The 16,483-nt window shown below is 35.4% G+C and overlaps 1 protein-coding gene across 2 annotated transcripts; it reads left to right on the forward strand.

The window, feature by feature from the left end:
- Positions 1-4,104: 4,104 nt before the first annotated feature.
- LOC145167490 (calcium-dependent protein kinase 11-like) lies at positions 4,105-16,173 on the forward strand. 2 transcript variants are annotated; one of them, XM_079086700.1, is made up of 9 exons: positions 4,105-4,229; positions 4,436-4,549; positions 4,654-5,615; positions 6,293-6,436; positions 14,510-14,662; positions 14,750-14,865; positions 14,983-15,150; positions 15,363-15,590; positions 15,677-16,173. In XM_079086700.1, exons 3-9 carry the CDS (start codon positions 5,069-5,071, stop codon positions 15,827-15,829), a joined length of 1,509 nt encoding a protein of 502 aa, XP_078942826.1. In that variant the 5' UTR covers positions 4,105-4,229; positions 4,436-4,549; positions 4,654-5,068; the 3' UTR covers positions 15,830-16,173. The 2 variants fall into 2 exon arrangements, with proteins under 2 accessions (XP_078942826.1, XP_078942825.1); XM_079086699.1 differs by having other exon boundaries at positions 4,105-4,549.
- The last annotated feature ends 310 nt before the right edge of the window (positions 16,174-16,483 follow it).

Here is a 16,483-nt window from a genome sequence, read left to right on the forward strand (position 1 = left end):
AACCATTACTTTACCAATATACCCTTGTGCTCCAAAGCACAAACCGAACTCTTGGATTACAAAATCTACATTACCCACATCCAAATGGGTCTAAAACTCTCTTTCCCCAAGGCCCAAAGTCTTATAACTACTGATCTTCAGGTCACGACCCCGAATTAAGAAACGACTCGAAACAAGGTGTTACAGTAAGGATGACCAGAATAGATTGATTCAGATAAGGATCCAAGGATCCAAGAACAAACAGTAACATTAGCTCGTTCCTATTTCAATGATTTAAGTTCATCAGAGTCTTTTTTAACTTAACCATCCACAAAACCTAGTTTATTTATAGCCTTTAGACTTCTAGTAATAGAACTATGCCAACTACGGAAGTTTTCAACCCAATTAATTTGAATTTTATAATTATAGTTACAGTATTATCTTATAGATGCATATATAAAGGATCATCATGGTTTATAGGATCAGTTTGAGTTCCACTACCTGATTCACTGATTGGAGTTTGTCCAACCATTTTACTAAGATATGAACAAGAACTAGATAGGAGCAAATACAATAAGCAAGTAAATCACAACAGATCAAAACACATACAACTATGACACTTATACATCCAGATGGTCACCACAGTATGTCGTGGCCCAAGACAAGTAGTCCCAGAGTCAAGAAAAAACAATTAACCAAATAAAAATGATCAACATGTAACTGGTGTGCTCATGAAACCAAGATCTCCCACATCTACTACTAAAAAAGATATAAAAGGGAACAAGAAATCGCTCACAAAGGTCCAATAGACACTTTTGAAGAGCAAATAAGCGGAAGACAGATCGACTCTTTATATTTCGGTCCCTACTAGATTGAAACGGTGATGAAATCTGTTCTCTAGAGAGTTATTTCATAATATACAGGGATTGATCGATCGATGACCATAATCAAAGATCCACTCCATAGTATAATGAATTAGCACATCTGCAAAGAACCACAAAATCTTTGAAGTAACCAGAATCTTAAGAAGTAAAAAAGAACAACAACATTTCAATTTAGGGAATAATAACACAGAAGCCCTAGATCGAAAAAGGAACCTAGATTTTCACAGAGCACACCAATAATCTAGATATTTTTGTATGAAACCATAGATTGACTCAGTCTATGTAAATCTACAAGGATCAAAAAACAAAAAAGAAAAAACAAAGTATACCTTTCAGATCAGACAACCAATCGGAACATCGTTGAGTATCATAAAGAAAATCCGAAGCCCTATGGCTCTGATACCATGTAAAGAAACTATTAATAACACAAACACACAATTTCCAACTTCAACGGTTTCCTTAATAATGAGAAACTAGTTTGACCATTACAACTCGATCCTCACTACAGAACTCTTAACCTACTCTCAATACAAAATCACTCAAAGATCATGAAAACATGAACAAAATATACAAACCCTAGAAAGGGAAACCCTAAACTAAATGAGAGAGAGAGAGAGATAGAGAGAGAGACGAGAGGAAACATATGAGAGTATGAGAAAAATGATCGACTCGAATAAACTCTCAGCTGCAGTCGAGACCTTAAGTATCCGAGTCGATGATCTCACCCACAAGAAAAAGATCCGCGTATCAAACACCAACACTTTGAAGATAAATGCTCTGCAGTCCACAAGTTTGTCTAATCAGAAAAACATACCCTTGAGTCAAATTATCTTACAAAACCAATCACTAAAATACTTGCCATATTAACCCTGCAAAATAGACAACAATACAAAACAACCCCAAAACCTAAAACAACGTAATGTTAAGTTTGAAGAATATTATAAACGAGATATTTCAACAGATGAGAAGTCAAATATTTGTGAGAATCTAAGAACTCAATTGTGGTTATTGTAACTGTCTAACCATTTGTAATAGTCTATTATAAACTATGACTATAAGATGAATTGATTCAACGGCGGTATCCTTTGATTCGCTTCCCATGGGCATGGGACGTGTTGTTTGATAACATAAATTGAGACACTAGGAACAAGCCATTATTGTGAACGAAACCATAAGTACATGTATGCTTGGGGTTTCATTAAGAAAGTAATTATAATGTTTTGATTATTATTTTAAAATCACATGATGTTTTCCCACAAGCGGTGATAGGTCACAAGAGCATTAATGAATTTGTAAAAACATATACATACATACAATGGTTAAATGGTAGTTTAGAACAAGAGTTCATAAGGGCCGGTTCAAAGATATAGTGGGCTCAAGGTGAAAAAAAATAGGCCCCCAAAGTCATAAATATAATAAAAATTAGATAAAAAATAGACACATATAAAATTCACTATTAATATCAAAAAATACAAATGGTCAAAACATTACAAAAACAATTAATTTAAAGAAAAACACTTATCCTAACATTTTTAGATAAGTTAGGTGTTGTTTTTTTTTTTGTAAAAAACCTCTTCTAACCGCTTATTGTTATACGGCGCAACACTTTCCATCCCGCAATAGTTTGTTTTTTTAAAAGTCTCCAGCCTAAAAAACATTTGCGCGTGTTCTGCTCCATGCAGCACTTGCTTTGCCTCTTTAATCCACTCCCCATCGAATCCATCGCACCTACCTTCTCTATTCAACCTTCGATTTGCAGCTTCCTTCTTCATTCAACTTTCGTTTCGCTACATCACATCGGCACAACATCGTCGTCGGGCAGCCCGGCCTTCGCCGTCGCCTCCTCAGCCTCCCATCGTCGCCGCCATCGTCATCCTCATGAAGATGTATGTTTCCTTTCCTGAAATCAGCTTTTAAAATCGATTGTATCCTCCTAAAATCATTTTTTTTTATTATTATCTGTTGATTCTGATTAATCGATTGCTAGATTCTGATTAATCTTTTCCTGAAATTGATTGTTCATGAACTCTCATTAGAGTTGTGTTTTGGTGGGATGTGGATACTCATCAGAACATGAGATCGATTGTTGTGTGTGTGTGTGTGTGTTTCTATTTGTTAAAATTGCAGTTGGGTATGTATGTGAATTTCGTGTATAATCTAAAGGCTAACTAGGTTGTATTGAATGTATGTTTTTTTTTCCTGATTTCTATGTAGTTGTTGCAATAATCGAATTTATTTATATTTTCTGATTCATTATCCAATTGTTGCTGACATCATGTATAACATGATTTTGAGCCTTTTTTCATTTTCCTCTATGTTTGACAATCTTATGGCCAAGATTCCAACAGGAATCAAGAAACCAATGGAAGCCCACAGGAGAAACCCATGAACAGATAACAAATGGAAAAATAACAAGAACAAGAAGAATATGAGTAACGGTTTTAGCTTTGAAACATTCCATTGTTGTGTTTAAGAGTTCTATCATTTTTTTTTGGGAAATTATGTAATCAAATGTTTTAAGTATCTTTTTTTTCGATAAGAACTTTTTCAACCTATTTATAAAATTAATCAAATTCTTGAAAAACAATTTTATAAATACTTTGTTGTATGGATTTTATTTCAATGTTTTAATACTAGAATTATTAAATTTGGTGTTGAAAAACAATTTTAAGTTTGTAAAATTAGTTTATTTAAATTTCAGTTTACTGCAACAGTCTGTAGATGTTAAAAAACAAACATGTTTCTTATTACAAACTGCAGTCGTTTGGTCCACCTTTTCTGCTACAGAGGTTTGCAGAGGTGGTCTGCAGACTTCATGAATTTTCGCTTCAAAAAAGCAAACAACACCTTAGTTTTTTTCTCTATATATATACTCTAGGAATTTTGGGCCTTTTAGAAACATGGTCCTGAGCGACCGCCCGGATTGCCCACTATCAGGGCAAGGCTGTAATCATTTATACACCAAAAACATGCTTTAACCATAGAAGGCATCGAACTTCAAGAAAGATGAGAAAAAAACATGATAAACGACAATAAATATACGCTTAACAGCTTTAAGCAACTTTTAACTTTCAACAAAGTTAAGAGCCTATGTTATTAACTAATATTGGAACACATCTAGATATTCTTTGTACATTGACTTTTGACATGGCTTGGATTAAAGAAAAAAAATAATTACATAGCTTTAAAGCATCATCTACCATTTTGTTTTTGCAAAGACTATCAATGATGGTGATATATGTGACGTTTACAACCCCTCTCATCCATTAGTTTAAGCAAAGCAATGGCACTATCACCATTGCAATGCCCTTTAATCATAACACTATACATAATTCCATCAGCTTCACACAGTTCCTCTTTGATCAGGTTGTTGAATAATCTGTCTACCTCGAGGACTCTATCTTCTAGAATGAGTCCATTTGACAACAACACTTGATAATAATGTTAATATTACACATCAACAGGAACATGAACTACATCATCTGTTTAAAAAGTTCAATCGAACAAGAATTTAGTTTCAATTTGGTAACCGCTTGCAACAACTGATGTCTCTTTGTCATTTCATCGAACAGTTTGAGGGCATCATCAAGCTTAGTAATCGTTTCAAACATAGAAGCAGTTTTTTTACCGTTGGAAGAAAATCTGAATGAAAAGGAGCTATGATCGTTTTGGGGAGACAGATTCGGGTATGATTACCCTAAAGTTATTGATTCTCTTGCGAATGATTTATGATCTTTTTCTAAATTTTGTATGCAATACTCAAAACTGTGTATTCTAAATCCGCATATAGCTTCCGAATAGAACGACAAAAGAAGAAGGTGTCTGATGCGAGAAGAAGGTTTACCTGAAATCGAGGCGTGAGAAACAGCAGGGCAACTGTAGCAAGAACCAAAAAAAACGGACGAACCGATGAAATTGAAGCGGTGGGAAATAGATTTACACCTCCGTCAAAACTACCCTTTGCTATCTCAAATGAGAGTTCTCAAATGGAGGCATTTTCGGATATAATAATGAAATTTGATACAAGTAGAATTCATGATTGATTCTAATTGTGTAGGGATATTTATAGTTAATACACCATTTAACCATACATTGCATGAGATAACAGTTTCTTCCTCGTTTTCCTCCACCTTTCTCCCAATTGCTGTTTCCGTCGTCGTAACAATAGAAACCGATCAAGATCCGGTAGCCTGATTGATCGATCAATGAAGAGACCCACTCAAATTTCGTCATTGAAGCCTTCCAACACAGTCCTCCCACACCCAACTCCAAGACTGAGAGACCATTTCGCCATGGGGAAGAAATTAGGGCAAGGTCAATTTGGTACTACCTACCTGTGTAGAGAGAAATCAACAGGTATCGATTACTCCTGCAAATCCATACCCAAAAGGAAGATGTTATGCAAGGATGATTATGATGATGTATGGAGGGAGATTCAAATAATGCATCACTTGTCGGAGCATCCATGTGTCGTGAGGATCAAAGGCGCTTATGAGGACAACGTGTTTGTTCATCTGGTTATGGAACTTTGTGCAGGCGGCGAGCTCTTTGATAGGATTGTACAGAAGGGGCATTACAGCGAGAGAGAAGCAGCTAAATTGATGAAGACGATTGTTGGGGTTGTTGAAGCTTGTCATTCTCTTGGGGTTATGCATAGAGATCTCAAGCCTGAAAACTTCTTGTTTCATAGTTGTGATAAGGATGCACAGCTTAAGGCTATAGATTTTGGATTGTCTATCTTCTACAAACCAGGTTCTTCTTCCATGATTTAGTTTCTTACACGACACAAATGGGTACATGAAAATTTGTCATTTTGTGTCAAATGTAATTTGGTTATGGTTTTTTGAAAATTTGTTTTGTTTTGTAGTTGAAGTAATTTGAGATTTTACCATGGATTTATGGAAATGTTTCACATATGTTTTTTTTTTTCTCATGTAGATTAAAAGAAAATATGGCCCCACAAGTTGTTTTCTATAAAGCAAAAATATGAAACTTCTGCTCCAAGGCATTGTATTTGTGGAGTAGAGAAGAATTTTAAGCAACTTCTAACTTATGAAAAACACATACTACCAAGTCTCCATTTCTTCACTTGTCTTACATAATAGTAATCCGAGAGTTGAAAATTGATATTATAAGAGTGGAAACATTATGGTAGTGGAAGAGTTTAATGCGTGAAATAGTAATGTACTTTCCTTGATTTATATATTATCTGGTTTTTCTTTCATTAGTTCATATTACAACATTGTAGATAGAAAAATCTAGTCAATTATAGAAAATTCATCCAAATGGGGTAATTTTTCAAACCCTTATAGAAAAAATAAAATCATAAATAGAATTTTATATGAGAAAGAAATGAATGAATGAATGAAAGTGTTAAATAAAATAGAAAAGAAGTGTGGATACATAATGTTATTAGATTTGTTTTCCAGGGCAGTATCTATCGGATGTGGTTGGAAGCCCATATTATGTTGCACCTGAAGTTCTTCATAAACATTATGGACCTGAAATTGACGTGTGGAGTGCTGGAGTTATTCTCTACATCTTGCTATCTGGAGTTCCTCCATTTTGGGCAGGTACCTCTCTCTCTCTCTCTCTCTCTCTCTCTCTCTCTCTCTTGTTGGATTAATCGGTTCAGTAGTCACGGGTTCACGTGATCTTATGCATAGCTGGAACTTTGAGTATTTATGGTTTTATATTTTATGTTTTAGTTAATAGTTTATTATTTAGAAATGGTATTCTAGTTTGACCGAATTCTATGGAGTTGTACGTTGAGAAAGTATATTTGAGAAGAGTGGGTCATTAGCTTGTACCAGTTATTTAGGTGGAGTAAATGAGTAGCATTTTATGGCTACTTTCATGCTTCACGTGGCTCTCTAGAACGCTATATATAGCTTTTATTTGATATGAATAAAGAATAGATTTTAGTCCTTGCTTCTCCATATATTGCATATTTAATTCATTAGATTAGAAAAGGCTTTCTTCTTCCTGAACATGAGGGAAGAGATGAACCTGTAGCTAGCTGATGGGGATGCAATGGAAAGTTCAAAGTTAGATTCTAAGCCACTAGGGTTCAATGGTGCAAAGTTTCACTCACCAATGGTCTCAAATTCGACAACTAACAGAACAAATGGAGACATCAATAGGTTCCTCTTTTTCTCCGAAAGTATATAAGACTAATGATAAATTAAGAAAGAACAAAGTAACAATTAGGTCTTTGATTGAAATGTTAGATAAGTACATTGAGGTGGGAAACGCATTTGGTTATGAAATGAATGGGTGTAAAAAGGATATTCAAGTGATGATTGAAAGAATGGGTGAGAATGAAAAGTTTAGATGAATATTATGTCCTTAAATATTTGTGGGGTAAAAAATGACTGGAAAAGGAAATGGGTGAGAAATTTATGTGATGAGCACGAAATTACAGTTTTGGGAATTCAACTATGTGTAACTATCAATTTGATATTGCCGGTACTTTTTTTTTATTATTTGGAAATGACAAATAGCATTAAAAAAGGCACTCGAAAGCAAGAAGCTACACGAGGCAGAGTAACAGTACAATGCAAAAAAAAAAAAACATAAGAAAGTTAAACAGGAAAGAAAACAAAAGACTAAGAAGAAAAGTGATTAAAAGGCGAAATACACCGGTCTGCCCATGCACCACAACCGAGATTACTTCTGTATTTAAGCCATATATATGACAAGGAGATGATGATATCAGCAGTTTTTGTTGGAGGTGCACTGATCTTCATGAAAGTCTTTTCATTTCTGGCAATAGATCACCATAACTAGGATAGATTTCTTTTTTGGGCAATTCCCCCAAGTATCCGCATAGTCAATGAATTCTCTTACGGATGTGAATCTCATATTAGTAATCCCACACCATTTGAAAATCCAATCATGTACCACCTGAGAATATTCGCATGTAATGAGAATATGATCAACAGTTTCAATCTCTTTATTGCATAGTGAACATGTGGTATTTGTTACATTAACTCCCTTTCTAGCTAGAGCATCCGCCATTGGGATCCTACCCATTGAAGCTCTCCATACAAAGCATCTAACTTTTAGAGGAATTATATTGGACCAATAGATAGATTGCCCCATGGATAGAATGAGTTTTGATTCTATTAACCTCCTCACAGCGTTAACAGTGTAATCCCCTTTGGAGTTCAAGCTAAAGCTAAAACCATATTTGGAGATGCACTCCGTATTCATCAAACCAATCTCTCTATAAATTTGAAGAAGTTTATTAAGTTCTGCTGCGTCTACCGGTTCATATCTCCACATCCAAGAAAAGCCATTGCTTGAGAGATGATCCTCCAGAAAACAACATTTGACCGATTCAAGTGCGTACAAATGAGGGAATTTTGTTTGAAATGGCTCGTTACCGCACCAAGCATCTTTCCAAAACAATATTTTGACTCTAAATCCTGGAATAAGGTTAAAAATCTCCTTAATATCTATCTTTAGGTTAGAAATGGAGTTCACTGCCTTGGATATGTTGCACCATACTCCATTAGAAGATTTATTTGCCATGTAGGATGCCGGTTTGTAATGTAAATTATGAATACTTTTGATGACTTATATCCATAAACTTCCTTTGTCGTTCAACAATCTCTACCACCACTTTATTAATAGAGTTGTGTTCTGGGTTATCAAAGTACCAACCCCTAAGCCACCGACTGATATTGGCGTGATAACTCTTGACCAATCTACCCAATGAATTTTCTTTTTAAGATCACCATCGCCGCCCCATAAGAAATTTCTTCTGATCTTTTCGAGTTCATCAATGATACTTTGCGGGGTTTTAAAAAGGGACATATAGTAGTTTGGTAGGGATCCGAGAACAGATTTGATGAGGGTGAGACGACCGCCAAATGATAGCGATTTTGCTTTCCACATCGATAGTTTGGAACTGAGTTTGTCTAGGACCGACTTCTAGTTTTTTTTTCGAGTGCCATGTTTGCACCTACCGGAACCCCTAAGTATTTGAACAGAAAGTTGCCTTCCAAACACCCAAGAACCGAGCTGTTTCATGTAGTTCTGCATTTGAGACTCCAACACCAAAGATACGAGATTTGAGGAAGTTCACTTTTAATCCTGACGATGTGTGAAAGCATTTAACAATGCAAGACAGGTTTCTAATGATTGAATAATTCCATTCCCCAGTGAAGATTGCATCGTCGGCATAGAATAGATGAGATATAGAGGTGCCTTCTCTTGGTAAATTGACTCCACGGATCAAGGACCTGTCACAAGCACTCTTGATTGCAATGTTTAAACCCTCCATGGCAAGTATGAATAAAAATGGTGATAGTGGATCTCCTTGTTTCACCTGTTTTGAAATAGGGAATTCCTCTGTCGGTGAGCCATTTACAAGTACCGATGATCTCGAAGAGGAAAGACAACCCATGATCCAACGTCTCCACTTCCCCCGAATTGCATTTGTTCCATAATAGAGTTCAAGGAACTCGGTTCTAACTCTAGGACCGGTCTTGTACCTATCAGGGTTTTAGGTGAAGAACCGGATCCAAAGAAGAAACAAGCCCTTGCTTTCTTGTTTCAAGTTGTACCCCGAAGATATGGTTTTGCAAATGGCGAGTTACACTGATCCATTTCAAGAAATGTTGTTAGGTCAGCTGGAGACCCAATCGCCATTCTTGATGCCTCGAGAGTGGTGTTAGGGAATGTAAGGGATGTGCTTGTTGTTCCGGATCTATATTGAATCTTTGGTGTGGGAGGGTTTGATGGGATGAAGATTACTTACATGGGAGGAAAGTGGGTATGGCTAGAACTCCAAAACACTGAGGCTTGTGTAAGCTTTAAGCAAAATGAAAGAGTAAAGTGAATTTTCAAAGAGATAAGACCTATGTCGAAGTCTTTTGTGATAAAGGAGATGGTGGTCTTGTCAGAGGTACAAGGATTACCGTTATTCACATGGACATCAGTTGCTTTTAAAAAAGTTGTAGCCTTGTATGGTGATGTTATGTTTATGGATAGTGACTTGGAAGAACAAAAGAGTTGTGGTCGTGTGTGTGTGTAAAATCTACAAATGCATCTTTAATTAATGATAATCCAATGATAACAATTGAAGGAAAAAACTATGTCATGACAGTAGAGATTGCTTCTTGGTGTCTTACCATAAAAAAACCAAAAGAAAGGTCAATGGAAGATGATAGAGAAAGTGAACAAGAAGGTGATGATGAGGACAATATAACAATAGTTATGATGAATATGAAGAAGAGGTAGAGGTGGAGATCATAGATGCGGACCACTTTGATGTTCCCATGGGTGGCTGACAATTCACTTGCATGTATAGACAAAGTACAAAAAGGACCAAACCTGATCATTTTTAGTCTCTAATGGTATTGTTGAGAAATTTAGTAATATGTTCGTTGTCACCTTGACAAATATTTGGTTAGATCATAGTCCAATCATTTTCACAAATGAATATTGTGACTATGGTCCAATTCCTTTCAAGCTTTTTGATTCATGGTTTTTGATCGACGGGTTTGAAGCCATTGTAAACTCGGCTTGGGTAGAGGTCGAACAAGCTGGTAGAGATAGCATGTTTGTTGTCTTTAAGAATAAGTTGAAAAATGTCAAAACTAGATTGAAAGTGTGGAATAAAGAAGCAACTAATAAAAGAAATGGAGAAAAAAAGAGTTGTTGGGTTAACTTGAAGAAATTGATATCAATATTGATGGAGGCCGGGGTGACCAAAACATGATAAATCAAAAGATGACCATCATAAAGTAGATCGCAGATTATGAAAAAATTGATAGTATGGATGTGGCTCAAAAATATAGAACAAAATGGACCATTAAAGGCGATGAAAGCACAAATTTTTTCGTTCAAGATTAAAAATAAAGAGAAGACAATGGACTGTGACAAGGATTATGTCAAATGTTGTTTGGCAGGGTTTATGTCAAATGGTGTTTGGGTCTCGGTTCCATCATAGGTAAAAACGTTTTTGGAGTTTTATAGCGATAAATTTTCAACTTTTTCGGGTGCCAATTTATTTAGTCCGAGCCCTCGGTTGAAGTTGTTGAATTTGAACCAAATTAAGGGAGCAGTTGAAAAAATGATAAGGCACCGGGTCCGGACGGATTATCGTTCAAGTTCTTGAAAAAATTCTGGAATTTGATTAAAGTGGACGTGTGTAACTTTGTTGATGAATTTTTTTGAAAGCAGCCGTATCCCTTGCGGGTGTAATTCCTCATTTATAACTATGATACCAAAAAAAGATAACTTGAATGTTGTGAAAGATTATAGAGCGATAAGTCCGATAAGTCTAATAGGAGTGCAATGCAAAACTCTGACAGTCCGACTATGGAATCTTCCCTTTACATAGGTCTTAGACAAGGTGATCCATTATCACCATTCCTTTTCATTACAATGATGGAAGGGCTTCACATTGCTATGGAAGATGTTGCTCATAGATTATTTCATGGTTGTAATATTATGGGTCAATGGATAAATTTATCGTATTTATTTTATGCCGATGATGCCTTGTTCGTGAGAGTGAGACGAAGAAAATATTACTAAGCTGGTGATTATTTTGCAGTGTTTTTATTTGGTGTCCAGATTACAACTAAATTGATAGAAATCAAATTTATTTGGTATTGGAGTTAATAATGATGAAGTGAAGAATCTTGCGGGGATCACTGGATGTAGTTCGAGTAGTCTTCCCTTCGTGTACCTTGGTTTGTCGGTTGGAAAAAATAATGACCAGAATAGAATGTTGGAAAAATGTCATCCAAAAATTCAACAAAATATTAATTACTTGGAAAGTAAAAATGCTTTCTAGTGGAGAGGAGGTTGACGTTAATCAAGTCTGTTATAATAGGTAGCTTGGGTATATATATATATATATATATATATATATATATATATATATATATATATATATATATATATATATAAAGCTTCAAAGACTGCATGTCGATTACTTAAATCAATGAGATCTCATTTTTCTAGGGAGGGGACGAGGAAGGAAAAAATATAAGCCGGATTAAATGGGATATGACATTAAATTCTAAAGAAAATGGTGGCCTTGGAATTGGTAGCTTAGATGCTTTTAATATGGCGTTATTTTATAAATGGAAATGGTGGTTTCTAGTTGATCAAAATGTTTTATGGGTTAAGTTGATAAAAGAAATTCATGGTGATCATGTGGGGTTGACTTGGTTTTCTAAAAATCGGGAGGTGGTTATGTTTGGGCAAATTTGGTCAAATGTATTGATAACCTTCATACAAAACATATTGTTCGTGATTACTTGTTGCGGAGAAAAGTAAGAAGTCATACTTTGACTAGATTTTGGGATGCGATATGGGTCGGGGATACTAGACTAATGGATAACTTACCTATGATATATGCTTTAGAGATGGAAAAAGATTTTTATGTGGGCAATTTCTATATTCATGACGGGTGGAGGTGGAAGTGGAGAAGATAGCCGAGAAGTGGTCAAGAGGAAGAACAATTTGACGCCTTGAACATTGTGATCAATTCGGTTATCATAAGGGATGGCATGGATACATGGATGTGGGATTTAGATCCTAATGGTATGTTCATTGTCTCTAACACCATGAAGTATATTGACGATGATATGTTACCCTTGGGTGACTCTGGCATGAAGTTGAACAAACATGTCCCTATAAAAATTAATATATTTATGTGGCATTTGTTGTTAGAATAAAATTCCAACTAGGGTAAATTTAGCTAATATAGGAATGCATATCTCGTGTACGTTATGTCCTGCTTGCGATGTGCAACAAAAGGATGTGAAGCATTTGTTTATGTCTTGTGAAGTGGCGATCTATTATGGAACATAATTGTTAAGTGGTTGGATATTAACTTACCTAACCCGATGAATATTGTTGAATTGTTGTCATGGGTGGATACGGTGAACAACACTAAGATGAAGAAGGATGCTATTGAGGTGATTATTTTGGCCATTATTTGGAGGTATAGAAATGATATGGTGTTTTGGCTGTCTAAGTTGAAATGAAGTGAATTGTTTGATAAAATTGTTCTTACTTCATTTGATTGGTTCACTAGTAGGTGTAGAAATGGTAGTGTTAATTGGTCCATGTGGTTATTACATCCATTGTTAGATAACTCTTTGTAATTTTGGCCCTAACACCTTGTTGTGGGTTGTCTTTTTTTTTTTTATTGAAATATTCAGTTGTTTAAAAAAAAACACAAAAAACACTGATCCAAAACAAATGTAGGATGGTTTGAAAACACGGTATTTGGGTGTGGATCGGGTGAGAGAGGCTCGACAAGCAACATTGAAGAGGGAGCTTGAAAGTTTTCGCATGAAGGAGGGTGAAACGGTTGATGATTTTATGACAAAATTATGTGGTTTAGCCCTCAAAAGCAAGGACTCTTGTATATGAGCTTGAAGAAGTGGACTTGGTGAAAAAGTTACTAGACTCAATGCCTAAGTCGTTTCTTCAAATCATGGCTTCAATAGAACAATGTTTCGAGTTGGATTCAACGTTATTCGATGAAACCGTTGGAAGATTGAAGGTGTAAGAGGAGCGTTAAAAAGGAACGGAGAAAACGGGGGACATTCAAGGTGGTTTATTGTTGGCTTGTGATGAAAAAATCACATGTTTCTAGGCATTGTGGCAATGGAGATTCAAATCAGGATGACTTTGGATGTGGCCGTGAAAAAGGTTGTGGGTCGGGGAAAAGTTTTTTTTTTTTTTTCTTTTAATGAGGTGGGTCTGGGAAGAGTTGAGATGGTAGTGAAAGTGTCTTAGATAAAATCCACGATAAATGTTACAAGTGTGGTGAATTTGGTCTCCACAATAATGAGTGTCCTAAGTGGGAGAAGCAAGAGGGAAATCTAATTGAAGAGGAGTTGTTGTGAACAAGTGGTATGAGGCTATGAGCAAACCGATTAAGGGGGTGGTTGTTGGATTAATCGATTCGGTAATCACGGGTTCACGTGATCTTATACATGGCTGGGACTTTAAGTATTTATGGTTTTATATTTTATGTTTTTTTTTTTTTTTTTGGAAAGGGAACTTCCCTAACGAGGGTTTCCGGGCCAGCTTTCGCGCACCGACTAATCCCCCGCTGCAAACATGAGGAGTCACTGCAGGCGAACCTCCATGGCCACAAGGACTGAGTGGTGCCAGGATTTGAACATAGGTCAATAGGTTATCCACCATATCTTCCACATGCCTTACCAAATCACCACAACCCAAGTGGTTATATTTTATGTTTTAGTTAATAGTTTATTATTTAAAATTGGTATTCTAGTTTGACCGAATTCAATTTAGTTATACGTTGAGAAAGTATACTTGATAAGAGAAGAGCCGGTCATTAGCTTGTACCGGTTCTTTAGGTGGAGTAAATGAGTAGCATTTATGGCTACTTTCATTTCAGGTGGCTCTCTATAAGGATACATATAGCCTTTATATGATATTAGTAAAGAACAGAGTTTTAGTCTTTACTTTTCCATAAATTGCATATTTAATTCCTTAGATTAGAAAAGTTTTTCTTCTTCGTGTCTTCATAGATGCGTGCGTAATAAAAAAGGAGCCTCTCTCTCTTTCTCTCTATCTCTCTCTGGCTGATGCTTTAATATCTAGATGATGAGTAACATTGTATTAATTGATGATAAATGCAGAATCAGATTCAGGTATTTTTAGGCAGATTTTGAAGGGAAAACTTGATTTTGAAAGTGATCCATGGCCAGAAATTACAGAAAGTGCAAAAGATTTAATAAAAAGGATGCTTGATAGAAGACCACAACAGAGGATAACTGCCCATCAAGTCCTATGTGAGTTTTATCATTTGTGTGTTTGGTTCATGGCTCATTTTTCAATCAAAGTGTATCCTGAATTTGGTTGGTTCTTATAAGAAACAGGTCATCCATGGATTGGGGATGATACGGTTGCTTCAGACAAGCCTCTTGACTCCGCAGTCATATCGCGCCTCAAGCACTTCTCAGCTATGAACAAACTTAAGAAGATGGCTTTGCGTGTAATACTAGCTAATACTTTTTCATTTACCATAATATTAATTGCTACATTTGTAACTACAAAAAGGCATTCATTACATAAAATCATCATCTTTATTTAAGTTCAAACTTGTTCCTAGGTAATTGCAGAAAGGCTTTCAGAAGAGGAGATTGGTGGGCTAAAGGAGTTATTTAAAATGCTTGACACAGACAACAATGGCACAATCACATTTGAAGAACTCAAACTAGGATTAAACAAAGTTGGCTCCAATCTAATGGAATCTGAGATCAAGGAACTCATGGATGCAGTAAGTTTTTTTTTTTCTAACACTCACTTTTAACTAAAAATATATGCATTTCACATTTCTCCAAAATTCCATGCTCTTTAGACTACTCTCATTCGTTAACGAGTCACGAATAAAACAAAAGTTGTACTTTTTAAAAGCCCTTGTAATATCCTTATGATAGAATAATATTAAAAAATGTTACATAATATAACATAGATAAAGCTTGACGGCAGGCTGATACAGACAGCAGTGGCACGATAGAGTATGGTGAATTTCTTGCTGCAACATTGCATTTGAATAAAATGGAGAGAGAGGAAAATTTGCTTACAGCCTTCTCTTATTTTGACAAAGATGGAAGTGGGTACATCACCATGGATGAACTTCAGCAAGCTTGCAAAGATCTTGGTCTAAGCGACACTACTCAGCTGGATGAAATGATCAAAGAAATCGATCAAGACAATGTTATTCCATCTTCATCTTTACTTTTTTTGTTAGTTTTATGATTTATATTTAAAACTCTATATATATTCATTTCATTTCATGACAGGATGGGCGCATAGATTATGCAGAATTTACTGCAATGATGAGAAAGTCGGATGATGGGATGAGAAGTAGCAGATCGATGAAGAAAGGGAGTTTGAACTTTGATTTGGCAGAAGCGCTTGGCATTGAAAATAATACTAACCAATCAAAAGATTAACCATGCATACATACAATCGGTTTGTGTTGTTTTGTCTCTTCTTACACTTCACAACCTCCTTGGTTGCAAAAATGACACTTTGCATCCTAGTATCATTGTCACCACAAAACCCCAACTCAGAAGCGAGATACTACTTTCTAACGACTTCTATATTTTGATGGTGTGATTATGTTGGGAGTAATCTTTAAAAGTACTTGTAATTTAAATAAATAGATAATTAAGAAAATATTGTATAGTTTATTCGACCATGTTTATAGTATATGGCGTAAACCAATCGACACAAAAAGGTAAAAAAGAGGTGTGTACATATCATAATTAGTGAATTTACAAAGACTCGTTCGACAGATGTTTAATTTCAATATAATATAATAAAAAGGTGACAAAATTGTAAACATGGTCCATGTGGTATGTATTTTTGATGGGTTTTGGGAAAAATCTCAATTTTTTGGATAGGTGGTTATTTTGAGCTAGTTTCATTGCGTATTTAATCCATTCGAAACTTGAAATGATTATAATACCTTTAATGTATTTATTTTCTACTTTTTAAAATTTAGTACTTATTTATTTATTTTTAATAATTAAAAAATAAGAGTCTCTCTCTCTCTCCTAATTATTTGTCTTGTCAAAATTAAAACATACATACATTTCACACAG

Source organism: Lactuca virosa, chromosome 3, assembly GCF_052849685.1.
Source record: "Lactuca virosa cultivar CGN04683 chromosome 3, Lactuca_virosa_CGN04683_v6, whole genome shotgun sequence".
Taxonomy (NCBI): Eukaryota; Viridiplantae; Streptophyta; class Magnoliopsida; order Asterales; family Asteraceae; genus Lactuca; species Lactuca virosa.

What these genes read in the sequence shown, in the direction of transcription:
- LOC145167490 (XM_079086699.1), top strand. Translation starts at nt 5,069, where the DNA reads ATGAAGAGACCCACTCAAATTTCGTCATTGAAGCCTTCCAACACAGTC. An exon ending in GTCTATCTTCTACAAACCAG is followed by an intron (nt 5,616 to 6,292) that starts GTTCTTCTTCCA and finishes TTTGTTTTCCAG; the next exon opens with GGCAGTATCTATCGGATGTG. An exon ending in TCAAGGAACTCATGGATGCA is followed by an intron (nt 15,151 to 15,362) that starts GTAAGTTTTTTT and finishes GCTTGACGGCAG; the next exon opens with GCTGATACAGACAGCAGTGG.